At 44.4% G+C, this 14,210-nt stretch overlaps 1 protein-coding gene across 6 annotated transcripts in view; it reads right to left on the bottom strand.

Moving 5' to 3' along the window:
• The window catches only part of Garre1 (granule associated Rac and RHOG effector 1), an 80,665-nt gene that overhangs the window by 22,737 nt on the left and 43,718 nt on the right, over positions 1-14,210 (bottom strand). For all 6 annotated transcript variants that reach the window (XM_048448757.3, XM_048448761.3, XM_048448759.3 and 3 more), the window contains 5 exons: positions 7,177-7,377; positions 3,788-3,928; positions 3,401-3,496; positions 3,137-3,298; positions 1,874-2,032 (listed from right to left, as the gene is read on the bottom strand). In XM_048448757.3, coding sequence (XP_048304714.3) covers positions 1,874-2,032; positions 3,137-3,298; positions 3,401-3,496; positions 3,788-3,928; positions 7,177-7,377 — 759 coding nt within the window. The remainder of the gene's footprint in view (positions 1-1,873; positions 2,033-3,136; positions 3,299-3,400; positions 3,497-3,787; positions 3,929-7,176; positions 7,378-14,210) is intronic.

Raw genomic sequence — 14,210 nt, 5'->3', positions numbered from 1 at the left:
AGTTCACTAGTAGAAAGCCACATCTCTATTTTAGAAGGGGGGGTCAAGCTACTCATAGGTACTTCCCATGATTCCAAACACAGCTTCCAGTGGTGCCTATTTCTACTGCTATAAATGGGGCTCCCACAGCTGGACCTTTAGGAAACGTTTCCTGTCCAAGAACAGCCTTTGTTGGACCTGACAGGTGTTTCCTCTCCCCCTCCACGCCCATGCTCCTAAAGGTTCTTTGTCAGCTACACAAAGGAGCCCTGCCATCAGGGTAGGAAGTAAAACCCACTGGGTTCTGAGTATGATTAGACATTTCCTCCTTAGCTTAGTCTGTTTTCTGAAAACAGCCTTTTCCTAATGTACACTGTGTTCTAGGGAGCATACTGCAAGAGCTTCAACTAACGGTCTTTGAGAATATGGTTCAGTCTCTTTTTTCTAAGTTAGCAGGGTAACTACTATTTCTTGCTTTCTTCATATACGGATCTTCAAGGAAATAGAGCCCAGCTCTGTGAACAGGTTTCCCCCACCTGCCCATCACAAGGCAGCACCGCCCTAAACCCAGTCGCCTGAGACCCAATCTGCATGAAACAGGACCAGTACCATTCCAAGCTCTCCTTTCATGAATAAAGCAGAAATTAATACTACAAAGAGTATTTACATTTTGTTTGAGATAGGGTGTCACTCTGTAGCCCTGGCTAGCCTAGAGCTGTCTCTGTAGACCAGGCTGACCTCAAACTCAGATGCACCTGCCTCTGCCTCCAGAGTGCCATCATGCCCAGCAAGTTCTTTAATTTTTGAACACTCAGATTAACTTCTTCTAAACTCTGATGCAAATGCTCAGTCTTTTAAAAGGAGCCATGACTACAAGGCAGAACCAAGTACATGCAAGTCACACAGGTGGATGTGCTAGACAAAAAAACTAACAGTGGCTAGGCGGTGGTGGCACACATCTTTAATCCCAGCTCTGGGAGGCAGAGCACTTGGAGGCAGAGACAGATGGATCTCATGAGTTCGAGATCAGCCTGGTCTACGACAGTGAGGGCTGTTACACAGAGAAACCCTGTCTCAAAAAAGAAAAAGAAAAAATAATCTTACAGTGATTACAGATGCTAAGCTCTGGACCCCATCCAGAGTTTCTTTTTGTTGTTTTTGTTTGTTTGTTTGTTTTTGTTTTGTTTTCTTTATTTCTGACAGGTAAAAATACTAAAGTTCTGTCCCGTCCTGAAGTTGATACTGTGATTTTCTTGTTCAAAAGGTGAATGAACAGACAGCTGGGGTAGGAAATGATTGGACTGGGTCCTGGTGGTGACAAGCACCAGTCACAAATGGATTCTTGGAGGTGAAACTGGGGTTGACAGGGACAGCCAAGAGGAGTGTGTCACAGCAAGGCAGAGAGAACAGGAAACTCCAGTGTGGCTGCAGAGTGGTCAAGGCCTGCCCATGCAGTACTAATGCACTTGTTTCCTTAAGACAAGGGAAGTCTACAACAGCATCACTCTGCAACTACATTCCCAGTAAATATAGGTGGTGGCAAACGCCTTTAATCCCAGCATGGGAAGGAAGCAGAGGTGAGTTTGGGGCCAGCCTGGTCTACACAGCTAGCTCCAGGATAGTCAAGGCTACACAGAAAAACCCTGTCTCAAAAAAAAAAAAAAAAAAAAACACAACCAACCAACCAAACAAAAAAACCAAACCAACAAAAAACAAAAACAAACCAAAAACCAAACAAACAAACAAAACTTTTAGTTTTGTGGGGAGAGCAGGGTCTTCCTAGGTCTCTCAAACTAGCCTCAAACGCCTCCTTTTGCCTCAGTCTCCTGAGTGCAGTGTTTTTGTACATATGCCACCCCACAGAAGCTGCTCTCATCCCCTCACACGTACTCACCAGTCCCGCCTGGCCAAACAGCAGCTGCACAGCAGTCTTACAGGCGCCGCGCCATGTGGATGGGCACACCTGATTCAGTACTTCTGTCACAGGAAGATCATCCCTAGGTGTGATTCCATTGTAGCAGCCTGCTTCCTTGATGAGCTGTAACATGGTATGCTACAGAGTGACAGAGAGGGGAAATTTATATCTCAAGATTCTAACATTGGCAAGGCTCCAAAATCTGTAAGAGTGCATTTATACAACCATTCTCCGAAGAGACAAACAAACAAACAAATAGGGAGTCAAGGTCTGTGTGTCTCTAGCTGATCCTAGAACTCTCTATGTAGACCAGGGATGGCCTGAAGCTTAGAGATCTACCTTTCTCTGCCTCCCTGGGTGCTGGAATTAAAGATCTGTGACACCAACTCTGGCCCGACCTCAACATTTTTTTTCTTTCTTTTTTTTTAATTAATTAATTTATTAATTTAAAATTTCCACCTCCTCCCATCCTTCCATTTCCCTTTTACTCCCCTCACTCCCCCTCCCCCTCTAGTCCTAAGAGAAGTCAGGGTGCCCTGCCTTGTGGGAAGTCCAAGTCCCCCCCCCCAACCTAGGAAGGTATGCATACAAACAGACTAGGTTCCCAAAAAGCCAGTACTTGCAGTAGAATAGTATAGAGGCTCTGGAACAGCCCAAATGAGCCCAAGTTCCAGCTCTCCTAATTCCTAGGCATGACACTTTGGGCCTTGGTTCCTCTGTAAATAGGAACAGGGGAACAGTCACGCCTCAGTGAGACACTGAATTTGGTAAAACAATGTATGTGAAGCACTCTGCTCTGATCCTTGCACCTATGACACTTCACAAGTGACTATTACTGCACTAAGATTTCTGCTATTTAATTCTCAAAACCGCACCAGCAAACATTAATCAATCAACAGTAGTTCATTCAGAGTACTCTCAAACTCTGTTAAACATTTGAACAAAATTACTAATAAAACTTTCTTAGTAAATGTCTTATGCTACCTTGGGGCTGGGAGTGACTTAGTGCTTGCTATGCATGTGAGAGGCCCTGGGTTCAACCCCTAGCACCATACACAGACAGAAAGAGACATCACAGGCTGCATTTGGCCATCACTGTACTCAGAAAAGTTAGAGTCTCCTTCCTGATCTCTTCTGTGTTTTTTAATCTACATTCTTCAAAAGTTCTGAAGTTTCCCGTAATAGTTCTATTTCCAAGTGCATACTCAGTTACTGGAACCCAAGGAATTGATGGAAAGCTACCGTCTTAAGCTTCAGATTGTCAGCAGCCGACTCATTAAAGGAGACCCCCTTCAGGAAGTGCGATCCTATCTGCACAGGGACGGTAGGAAGCTCACACTGCATGGGCTGTGGGGGTGTCTGCCTTCGCCCCGTCTGTTGAGCTTCCGCTTCGCTGCAGCAGCCCTGGTAAAGGTTTAGATAGGAAAGTGGAGGTGAACCCACAGCTCATGTGACAAAGCATTGGACTCCCACAGGACTGAGTAAATAACTCCCAGAAACGTATACCTGCAAACTTGCTTCAATGGCCTTTGGGTTCAGGTGGAAGCCAGCTTTCATTGCATATTCACAGTGGCCTAAGCTTTCCAATGCTATTTTATATGCCTGCGAGAATCAAGATTATGCAACAGATTAGAATATGACAAAGTCCAACAAAAATAGGAACTTCAAATTTCCAGTGTGGAAAGGGTTAAGGAAGGCTAGGAGGGTGAACATGACCAAAATATACTATATGCATACATGAAATTCTATACTATATGCATACATAAAAATAAGTTTAAAAACTTCTAGTTATTATTTCTTTGTTACCTTTTTAAGTAGTCCAGCATCATTACTCTAATCTTGCCCCTTGGTGGAATCAGTTCTCTATGCATCTGCCAGTACTGAAACACCTACCTGCAAAGCACTGTCAATTTTTATATTCAGCTCTTTCAGCTGGTGCTCAGGAATCGCTGCACTCTGAGAACAAAAAAGTTGCTGGACTTCAATTCCTGCCAGGCGTCCATCACAGCCTCTCTCTCTTAATCTAGATGTTGCCTGTGATATAAATAGTAGCCAGTAGGTAAAGGAGGACACTACAGTTACAAGCAAAACTCAAACAGTACCACCAGCAACAAATCCTACACCTCATATTAAGTATCAAGCTGGATATACACCAGGGGATCTGGACTGTTCACACTACAAAGTCGGCAGTCTGAAATTTCGCAGGTTTATTTGTTTGATCTTTTTGGAGACAGTTTTGCCACATAACCCAGAATGGCTTCAATTTTACACCCGGCATGCCTCAGCCTCCTGAGTGCTGGGAGTATAGGTCTATACCACCATGGCTGGCCAAATAACATTTCTAGGAATTTCTTTTTTTTTTTTTAAAGATTTATTTATTTGTTATGTATACAACATTCCTTCCATGTATACTTGCATGCCAGAAGAGGGCGCCAGATCTCATTATAGATGGCTGTGAGCCACCATGTGGTTGCTGGGAATTGAACTCAGGACCTCTGGAAGAGCAGTCAGTGCTCTTAACCTCTGAGCCATCTCTCCAGCCCATTTCTAGGAATTTCTAAGAATTTCTCTGTTCTTCTACATCAGGATAGGAATATTAATATTTACAAAATTCACAGAACAACAGAAAGCTAGTAGCTTCAATGCTGTGAAGTTCAAGGCTTTCATCTCACAAGAACACACCAGCCTACAGTCTAACCAAGCCCTGAAACCAAATAGTTTTAAGATTTAAAACCATTTGACTCTAAGAATCTTCAGTGAAATGTTTGGCTTCCAGGGGTTGTGGTAGCTACTGACAGATACTCCCCCAGCCCTAGAACATAAAGCCTGGTCCTTGCTCCAACATAACCTCCAATTAGCACTGAGGGTCTTTCTGAGAAAGTCTTTTAAACATACAATAGCAGGAATAAGGACAGAGGACAGCACAACAACACATTACAAAATCAGGAACGGCAGTGCTAAAACCTGCACAATCCTGTAGAAAAGGTTAACTCAAGGGGAAGGGGCAGAAAAAAAAAATCAATATATTTTTGGTTGTTATGTTTTGAGAAAGGACCTCAAGTACCCCAAGATGGCCTTGACCTCACTATGTAAGCAAGGATGACCTTGAGTTCCTAATCCTCCTGCCTCACCTCCCAAGTATTATGATACAAGTGTTTGCCACCATGCCTGGATATAGGTCCTATAAGATCCTATAACAAGCCAGCTGGTATAGTGTTGGTGGTTTAATCCCAGCATGGGAAGGAGAGGCAGTCAGATCTCTGTGAATTCAAGGACAGCCTGGACTACAGAGCAAGTTCCAGTACAGCCAGGGCTACATAGAGAAACCCTGTCTCGAAAAACCAGAAGGAAAAAAAAAAAAAAGTCTTATAACAAAAGGCAGTACATGGCAACTTAACTTGTGTGGTGGTCCAATTAGATATCACATAAGAAATTAACAAACTATTCCTTAACCACAAATGATCTTGTATTCTATAAAATAGAATAGTGCGTCATAGTAAAGTCTCAATTTTGAGGGTTTACTTTTTCTTTCTCTCACTGGAAAAAGGGGTATTAGCATGTCTGCAACAGAACCACTAAAACGCAGCAGGAAAGGAGCACACAGCTTTGAGGTTTTGTTCTCTGCTTCTCTGCTTGCCTTTAGGCTTATGCGGTGGTACTGACTGTCACAATCCAGCTCATTCTGGGTCAGACCATAACCATGGGGTCACTCCTGGTGTGCTGCTCCCTACAGCTATCACCATGGGGTCACTCCTGGTGTGCTGCCCCTACAGCTATCACTGCAGTGCATGCTTTCCTCGTATTCAGCGTGGCCTCTGTGAGCTGCTGTGAGCCTGCAAGAGAACTCCTGTCTTATGACCACAACTGCCATCTCCCCGTCTCTCCTGCTTATAAAGGGCTGTGGCCTAGTTAAAGATGTTTAAAGAAATGGCATTATCAGTTTAATATGAACTTTGTAAGCAGTGGCAGAATTACGAAAGAAAGAAAGAGAGAGAGAGAGAGAGAGAGAGAGAGAGAAAGAAAGAAAGAAAGAAAGAAAGAAAGAAAGAAAGAAAGAAAGAAAGAAAGAAAGAAAGAAAACCAAATGGCCTCAAGCCAGGATGCCAGGATGGGAGGCAAGACAGTTCTAAGTGCAGGACTATTGATGGCACAGACTGAAAGAACATGCCAGCACGGTCACGGGCTGAGCCCGAGTCCTGCTGGGTCAACACCATTGTAAGCTGTGGGTCTGATTTCCAGGTGTCTGCAGCCCAGCCCAGACCTGTGTGAAGCCTGGGATCTGACCGATGAAGAATGCTGCTGGCAACTGCAGCAGCTCTGGGCACTGCTTTTATTGAGGTGCTAGAAACTGCCTTTGCCTCCTGCCTCAAGCAGAGCTCTGAGCACTCAAGAGGCTACGAAGCAGAACACACAGTCTCAGCCTCTTACCCGAGACATCAGTACTCTCTGGGTTGATATTTTCAGATCAAAATTTCATACATACTTGCACACATGCATAAAATATTTACAATACACATGCTGTCACTGATGAAAACCCTGATTCAAATCACAAATCAAGGATGACAAGATGGCTCAGTGGTTAAGAGCTGCTTAACCACTGGCTGCTCTTCCAAAGGACCCAAGTTCAATCCTCCGCATCCACAGGACAGCTCACAACCATCTGTAACTTAGTTCCAGGGGAATTTATGCTCTCTTCTGCTTGTGAGATTCATCTTAACAGACACTTCTGTTACCCAGCCTACCTGGCTGTCTACTGAGCTAGATCCACTGTATCATTCTTGACTTAGGTGCCAGACTTATCCCCTGGCTCAGATCTCTGGAGTTTCCTGTACCACTCTGACTCTGAAGCAGGGCCCTTCCTCTTGGTATGGACAACTCCTGGACCCTCTATACTCTGTTTTTGTAAGTCTTTCTCTCCAAGTATCCTAATAGTGCCTAGGATAAGCCTGACACAAAGTAGACATTCTTTGTTTTGTTTTTGTTTTTGGAGACAGAGCTTCTCTGTGTAACAACCCTGGCTGTCCTGGAACTCACTTTGTAGATCAGGTTGGCCTCAAATTCACAGAGATCTGCCGGCCTCTGCTTCCCGAGTGCTGGGATTACAGGCTTGTACCACCACTGGCTCAAAGTGGACACTCTTAAAGGCATTTGCTGTCACAAGAATAAGCAAGCTAGTGATGTTTACAACTCAATGTCTAAAGCAAGTGACTCTTCTGGGAGCCAAAGACAGAATTCCTGCAGTTTCTTCCATTGAACTCATCCAGATCTCCCAGGTCAGTTACCTCAGCAGCCCCCCGCCAGGATCGCACAGCTTCCTCCAGTTCAGGTGTGTGGCCCACGCCAGACAGACTGCTGCTGTTCTTTTTTTCTGGCACAACTACCTCGGCAAAGCAAGAGTGAGCCACCGGCTGGACTTTCTGCACGGCGTGAGTCAAAAACTGGAAATGGACTTGCACCACTGTCAAGAAACACCGCCCCAGCACCTGCGAAAACAAGAGAACCAGGGGATTTTAGGTTGTGGGCTGCTCATGGATTAGTTCAGTAAATTCCCAACTGTCAACAGACTTGAAGTCATAAAAGCATGAAATGTTAAAAAGCCCCCGGTCTCTTGGGCCTTGGGATGAAGTTTAGAAGTCAAAACATTTCAAAGCAAGCAGTAAGGTCCAGGAATAAATGGGTCTTCCAACTTCCTGCCACCTGTCCTCACTTCCATCTAGACTCTGTCTTTGAGTTCCTTCTGGGCAAGAGTCACTGCTAATGTCAATTATGGCCACAGAGTGTTCAGAATGCAAAGGAAAAGTCATGACATGTGACTAAAAATCTGAAAGGTTGGTCTGACCTAGAAGAAAACATTCCACTGGAAATGGAACCCAAAGACACTGGTTGTTTCACTGATGTGCTAAAACTGTTTTGAATAGAGCTGTCTGTCATGTTCACAGTATTACAAAACAAGGCTGACAGACCAGTCTTCCAGGAGTCAGCAAAACATAGGAGACAATTCCATCAGCAGGGCAGAAAACCAGTAACCCTACACACATCAGTGATTGGTTGGGTGGTTAATAACTCAAATAGGGCCTGGGCGGTGGTGGTGCACGCCTTTAATCCCAGCACTTGGGAGGCAGAGGCAGGCGGATCTCTGTGAGTTCAAGTCCAGCCTGGTCTACAAGAGCTAGTTCCAGGACAGCTAGGGCTGTTACACAGAGAAACCCTGTCTTGAAAAAAAAATTCAAATAGGGTCTCACTACATAGCTCTTGCTGTACTGGAACTCACTCTGTAGACCAGGCTGGCCTCGAACTCACAGATATCTGTCTGCCTCTACTCCCCAAGTGCTGGGTTATTAAAGGCATGTGCTGCCATGTCCAGCTGGAAATTCTTTTCAAGGAGTAAATTTACCAGATGGTAGTGATGCATTCAGGTAACTCCAGCACTTGGGAGGTTTAAGTAGGTGCATCATGAGTTCAAGACCAGCCTGGTCTAAAAAGAGAGTTAAAAGCCAGCCTTGACTACAGCGTAAGCTCCTGCTTCAAAACAATAATATTATGTTGTGGGATATATTGGTCACATTCTGACATTCTCGAGACTGCCAATAAAGGTAAACCTTGAATCAGAGGACTAAGCCAACATTCAGCTGGCCAGAATTAACCATAGAGTTTTTGGCAGACCCAGATATAGAGAGACACAGGAATGAATAGGGAGGAGCTTAGAAAGATCTGAGGGCCTTTTTGATCTGGAAGAGTAGAGAGGAAGGGTCAGCTGATCATTATTCCATCACTCTTAGGATCTAGCAGGCTTTTACTACAATATCTGACTCCTGCGTTTTACTTAATAATGGAACAATAGAATAATCCCTTCATCTAGCATTTCAATAAAAGAAGTCAAAACCCTATGTTAATAGAGTAGTGTTCCAAATTGTTAGCCCTATGAACATTTTAAGCCATGAAAGAGTATTTGCCTGGAGACCAGGGCATTCGTTGTCTTTCTCACTGTCTGGAGACTTTACTTCCTTTTCTTTATGTTCTTGGTGATACTTAAGAGAAGTGATTTTAGATCCTGGAGCAGAACAAGCAAGAGCTAATAACCTCAGTCCTTTTGATTTTTGTACTCTAAAACAAGGTCTCAGTCGGGCAACGGTGGCAAATGCCTTTAATCCCAGCAATCAGGAGGCAGAGGCAGGCAGATTTTTGTGAATTCGAGGCAAGCCTGGTCTACGAAGCAAGTTCCAGGACACAGGGCTGTTACACAGAGAGACCCTATCTCAAAAAAACAAAAAAGACAAGGTCTTACTAAATAGCCCAGGCTAGCTCTGAACTTATAACTCTCCTGCCTCAGTCTCCTGAAATCTTGATTTCAGGAGTATACAACTCCCAGTCTGGATTTTTTATTTTTTTTTAACTTGCCCACAACTGTGATATGTTTGTTATGATTTCCCATGTTTCTCTCTTTAAAGCAAGGGAGAAACTGCTAGTGCAAAGATACTGAGATTGGAGAATTCCAAGTTCAAGGCCAGCCTGGGCAATCTGGTGAGACCCCCCCCCCAAATCTCAAAAATCAAAAGATTTCCAACTATCTGCATTGTTTTCTACAAATATCTAACATCCAAGAGAGTCTGTTAAGATATGGCACGAATGGGACCCTGGTGGTGAGCCCACGAGGGGTGATGGACAAACAGGGCCAGGCAGATAGAACTTTAATGGAAAGTTTTATTAGGGGAAGGGAAAGGGAAGGGAGAGAGGAGAAGAGAGGAGGGGAGGGGAGGGGAGGGAGAGGAGAGGCGAGGAGAGGAGAGGAGAGGAGAGGAGTGGCAAGGAGAGGAGAGGAGAGGCAGGAAAAGTTCTGCCTGCCTCTTCTGAGAGTAGCCAGAAAGAGAGCTGGGGAGTGGGCAGAGCTTGTCTGTCTGTCTGTCTGTCTCTTTTATTTTCCAAGAAAGGGTTTCTCTGTAGCTTTGGAGCCTGTCCTGGAACTAGCTCTTGAAGAACAGGCTGGCCTCGAACTCAAGAGATCCACCTGCCTCTGCCTCCCAAGTGCTAGGATTAAAGGCATGTACCACGACCACCCAGCTGGAGCTTGTCACTTAAAGGGGCCTGCTTGCCATGTGCAGAGGGGTGACACACTGTGCCAGGTTCTCAAGGGGCAGGGCCAAGGTGTGCCTGGATACTAACAGAGGCCCCTAGCTCTAACGCCATCTCATCCAGAGAGGATCAGTCTGAAAGATTCGGCCACATAGAGTGAGAGGCTGTCCTTTATCACAAACCCGATCCAACCTCACACATCAGCGGTATTTTGCTGAAGAAACTGGGACGGGCCAGCTCCCAATGTAACACCTACTCCCTCCAAATGATTTTTCCCTCAGTGGAAATCACCAGAGCAAAGAAGCTAAAGAAAAAACTTCATCCAAAACTAAAGCGAACCATCAAACAAAAATCTTAGTGTCTGTCCTCTGTAGTGAACAGCTAAATTGCAGCTAAACTCCACTCAGACCTCCTGGGTTTCCATTACCCCTTTCCTCAGAGCTCCTCCCCATCAAGGCCATGTCTCTGAAGGGCAGCGTGAGGGACACAAAGTAGCCGATTTAAGAATACAGCTAGAGACACCTGATATGAATCACACACTACCAATAGGCTTTAATCAAGCATTCAGCATGTGCTTGTACACTACAGATTTCATATGGGTTGTACCACATTCCCAGAACACCCCATGAAGTCATCTCCATTTTACAGAGAAGACTGAGGCTAGGGAAGTTATGAAACTAGGTATCAAGGTTACGACACAAAATGGACGGAGCAGAGCAGTTTCTTCATTTGTGCTGTGTCTAAGTATGCCCCACTGCCTTCAGCACTCAATATCCAGACAGGCAGAGGTGGCAGCACTGAGGCCAGAAACACAACGGAAATTCAGTCTTTACTGCTGAGAGAGAGAGCACCTGGAAGCACCCCAGTGCAGATTCAGAGGATTGGGGCTGGCTCCTCCAGGACACTCTATCTTCCTTCTCCCTTGACCTCTTGGCAGGCTATGGGATGAGGGAAGGGAGGGGAAGTGACGATGCCACCAAGCTCTGGGGTCATTCTCAGTTTCTGACCAATAAAAATGACTCATTCTTTCTAATAATAAATATATAATATGTAAATGCCTAACATGTATAAAGGTGAAAATCCATGGGCACACAGGAAGAGTGAGAAAGCCCTGTGCCACGAGGTTACATACTAACGGGGCTAGGAGAGACAACAAAGCCATAAATAGACACACAAGGTCAAGTTCAGCTGGAGAAAGAAACTGCCTGGCAGGTGGTGAGGAAAAGGCTCTCTGAGGTTAGAGCCCAGGAGGAAAGTTACATCTCCCACTCTGAAAGGAAGATTCTGAGGGGTGGCGGAGAAGCCTGGTGTCTGAATCACAGAAGTGTGAGGTTGGGGTGGGTCTCCCTGCTGCAGGATGCAGCGGGGGAGGAGATGCCAATCTGTCAGTCAGTCTGCTGTCTCAGCTGCTTATTATGTGCTTGACCTCAAATGAGTCATTCAATCTATAGTTCTCTGTAACAAATGCCTTCCTCCTTCCCACGGTGTGTAAAGCATCAACCCAAATTAGGATTGTGGCAAAATACATGTAAATTGTAAATAATTAAAGGCCAACACAACCCTGAGTCTTGGAACTGGTTTCAGTGACTACTTATTCTAAAATGTCACCTCAAGTTAAACACATAAACATCACCTTCTGAGAGGACAGGGCTCCCGTCACTGCCCACCCTTTCTCTTTAACTCATCTCACTTCTTGGCCCAGTTCCCAACCCCCATGATAGACCCCACCCTCCTTGACTCAGGGATGGGCCAGTTCTTGGGGAGACCGTACTCACACAGGTTTGGAAGAGTGTGTGTCCCAGGGTCACAATTCTTAGTTCATAAAGAGACAGTTTCTTAGACTCAGGCATATGAGGTTGCAGAATAGATTGGAAAAGTTGGAGAATGGGTGAGTGGAAAGTCAAGGACAGGTACTTACACTTAAAATAGCACTGAAGCTCCACCATAACCCACACCAGGAGCACCACACACGGTAAGAAAACAAAACAAAACAATAAAAAAAAGCAACTGTGGAATGTGAGCAATGTGCCCATTTTACAGATGACAAAAATAGGCTTAAAAAGATAAACTTGCAGGACTGGAGAAATGCACTGGCTGTTCTTCCAGAGGAACAGGGTTCAATTCCCAGCAGTCACTTGGCAGCCACTTGACAAGTGATTGCAACTCCACAAATTCACTCAAAACAGGACACTAGAGCACATGAACCTTCCCATTCCCTTGTTCTATGTCACAGTATCTACTAAGCATGCTCTAGTAAGGGTATAACCAAAGGGCCCTTTCTGCTTGGTGTATTTGTTTGTTGCTGTTAAAATTTTATTTTTATGCATGTTTGCCTACATCTACATCTGAGAAACGCTTAAGGCTATTGTCTGAAAAGGCCAGCAACGTGAACTGGACCCTCTAGAAGTGAAATTATAAATAGCCTGAACTACCACATAGGTACTGGGAACTGAACTCAGGTCTCCTCCAAGAGTAGCATCTCTCCACTCCATCTGATTGCTTCTTGAGGCAGCCAGCCATCTAGTCCAGACTGGCCTTATCAGCGCAGCCAAGGGTGATCATGCACTGAGATTACAGGCCCAGGCCACCGCGTCCTGTTTCTTCTTAGTAAGTTTACATCTTAAACAGATTACAAAGAGTTCTAGTTTAAGGCCATCCTGTTTGAGAGCTGAAAGACATCCCTTCTGCACCATCATAGTTGTTGTGGGTCCATCTACTCTACCTTTCTGGAGTGTTTTGAAATTCTGTTAAGGCATAACTCAGCACACACTGCATGTGATAAAACTTTCGGTGCCCAGGCCCACCTCATCTCCCAAAACAGCTTACCTTTTCCATATTAACACAAATGACGGACCCAAAAGTTCACTGCTCTACCTAACTCCACTTAACAGTTCATTATCATTCTCAGACCCCTCGCAAGGCAAGAACTGAGCCATTCTGTACCTTATGTCTGATCAGAGTAAAAGGAAGTTGCCAGATTGGCTGCTTCCAATAGAAATTCCGAAGCTATTCCATCATTTCTTTCTCCAACACTCACATATACCTTACAGATTCCACTTGGCTTCCAGTGTCTTCAACCTTGTTTTGAACACAGCCTTTTTTTTTTTTATATAATTCCAGAATCATTACATCATGACATAACCCACAAACCAGAATGTGATACTGATATATTTAAATGTGTCTTGAGAGAAACAAGAGAATGCAACCGACTTCTTGTGGACTATGGAGAGAGCTTACGAAAACTGCACTACAGGTTAAAAATGGAAAAAAACAAGCTTACTAAAATGGCATGCAAAACACTGAAAACAGATTGCTGGTGCTGTATTGTAGTGGAATGCTTGTTGCTGGGTATGATTCCTTCTGATTAACAAAACCCTGTAAAGGCTGGAGGGATGGCTCAGTAGTTAAGAGCAAGGGCTTCTCTCCCAGAGGACCAGGGTTCAACCCCAGCACCCACATGGCAGCTCACAACTGCCTGTAACTCTAGTTCCAGGGAATCTGACACCTTCATACCAAATGTGCATAATAAATAAATATTAAAAAAAAACTGTAAACCTTTCTGCAGCCAACATTTTCCATCAGAGAGAAGCCTCGCTGTATGTAAGGAGGAACCAGGGAAGGCAATCAAAGTCAACATATGCTTACAATAGCAGCACCAATGCCAAATGCTACCAACTCAGACAAAGCCACATTCTGACCTAGACAGGCTCCTGGGTTGCCAGTGAAAACACCTCCTGTCACATGGGCTAAGCACCATGACATGCAAAACTTTTAACAGTGATACATATTCACTTTTAACTGAACTGGGATTGGGGTGGGGAGGGGTCTGCTAAAAAATAAATAGTATCAACTATTCCCGAATAAATATAACCAGCAACTATAGCATTTCCTGTATCCCAGACCTGTACCTTGGATATTTTCATAAAACCTAGATGGCATATGTTGGTTTTGTGGTTCATTTTCCAAATAAATTATACCAAAAATATATTGTTGGGCTGGGATTAAGAGTCAATAATAGAGCACCTGACTTAGCATGCACAGAGTCCTGAGCTTAATTTACTACCATGCTATATGTGCTGAATACATAGGAAGTCTTTCTTGTTCGTAATTTTTTATATTTATTTATTTTATTTATTATGTATACAATATTCTTTCTGTGTGTATGCCCTGAAGGCCAGAAGAGGGCACCAGACCTCATTACAGATGGTTGTGAGCCACCATGTGGTTGCTGGGAATTGAACTCAGG

The sequence above is a fragment of the Myodes glareolus genome, chromosome 1 (assembly GCF_982192425.1).
Source record: "Myodes glareolus chromosome 1, mMyoGla1.1, whole genome shotgun sequence".
Lineage (NCBI taxonomy): Eukaryota > Metazoa > Chordata > Mammalia > Rodentia > Cricetidae > Myodes > Myodes glareolus.
The sequence above is the reverse complement of the archived record's forward strand: the minus strand, read 5'-3'. Positions and strand labels throughout refer to the sequence as shown.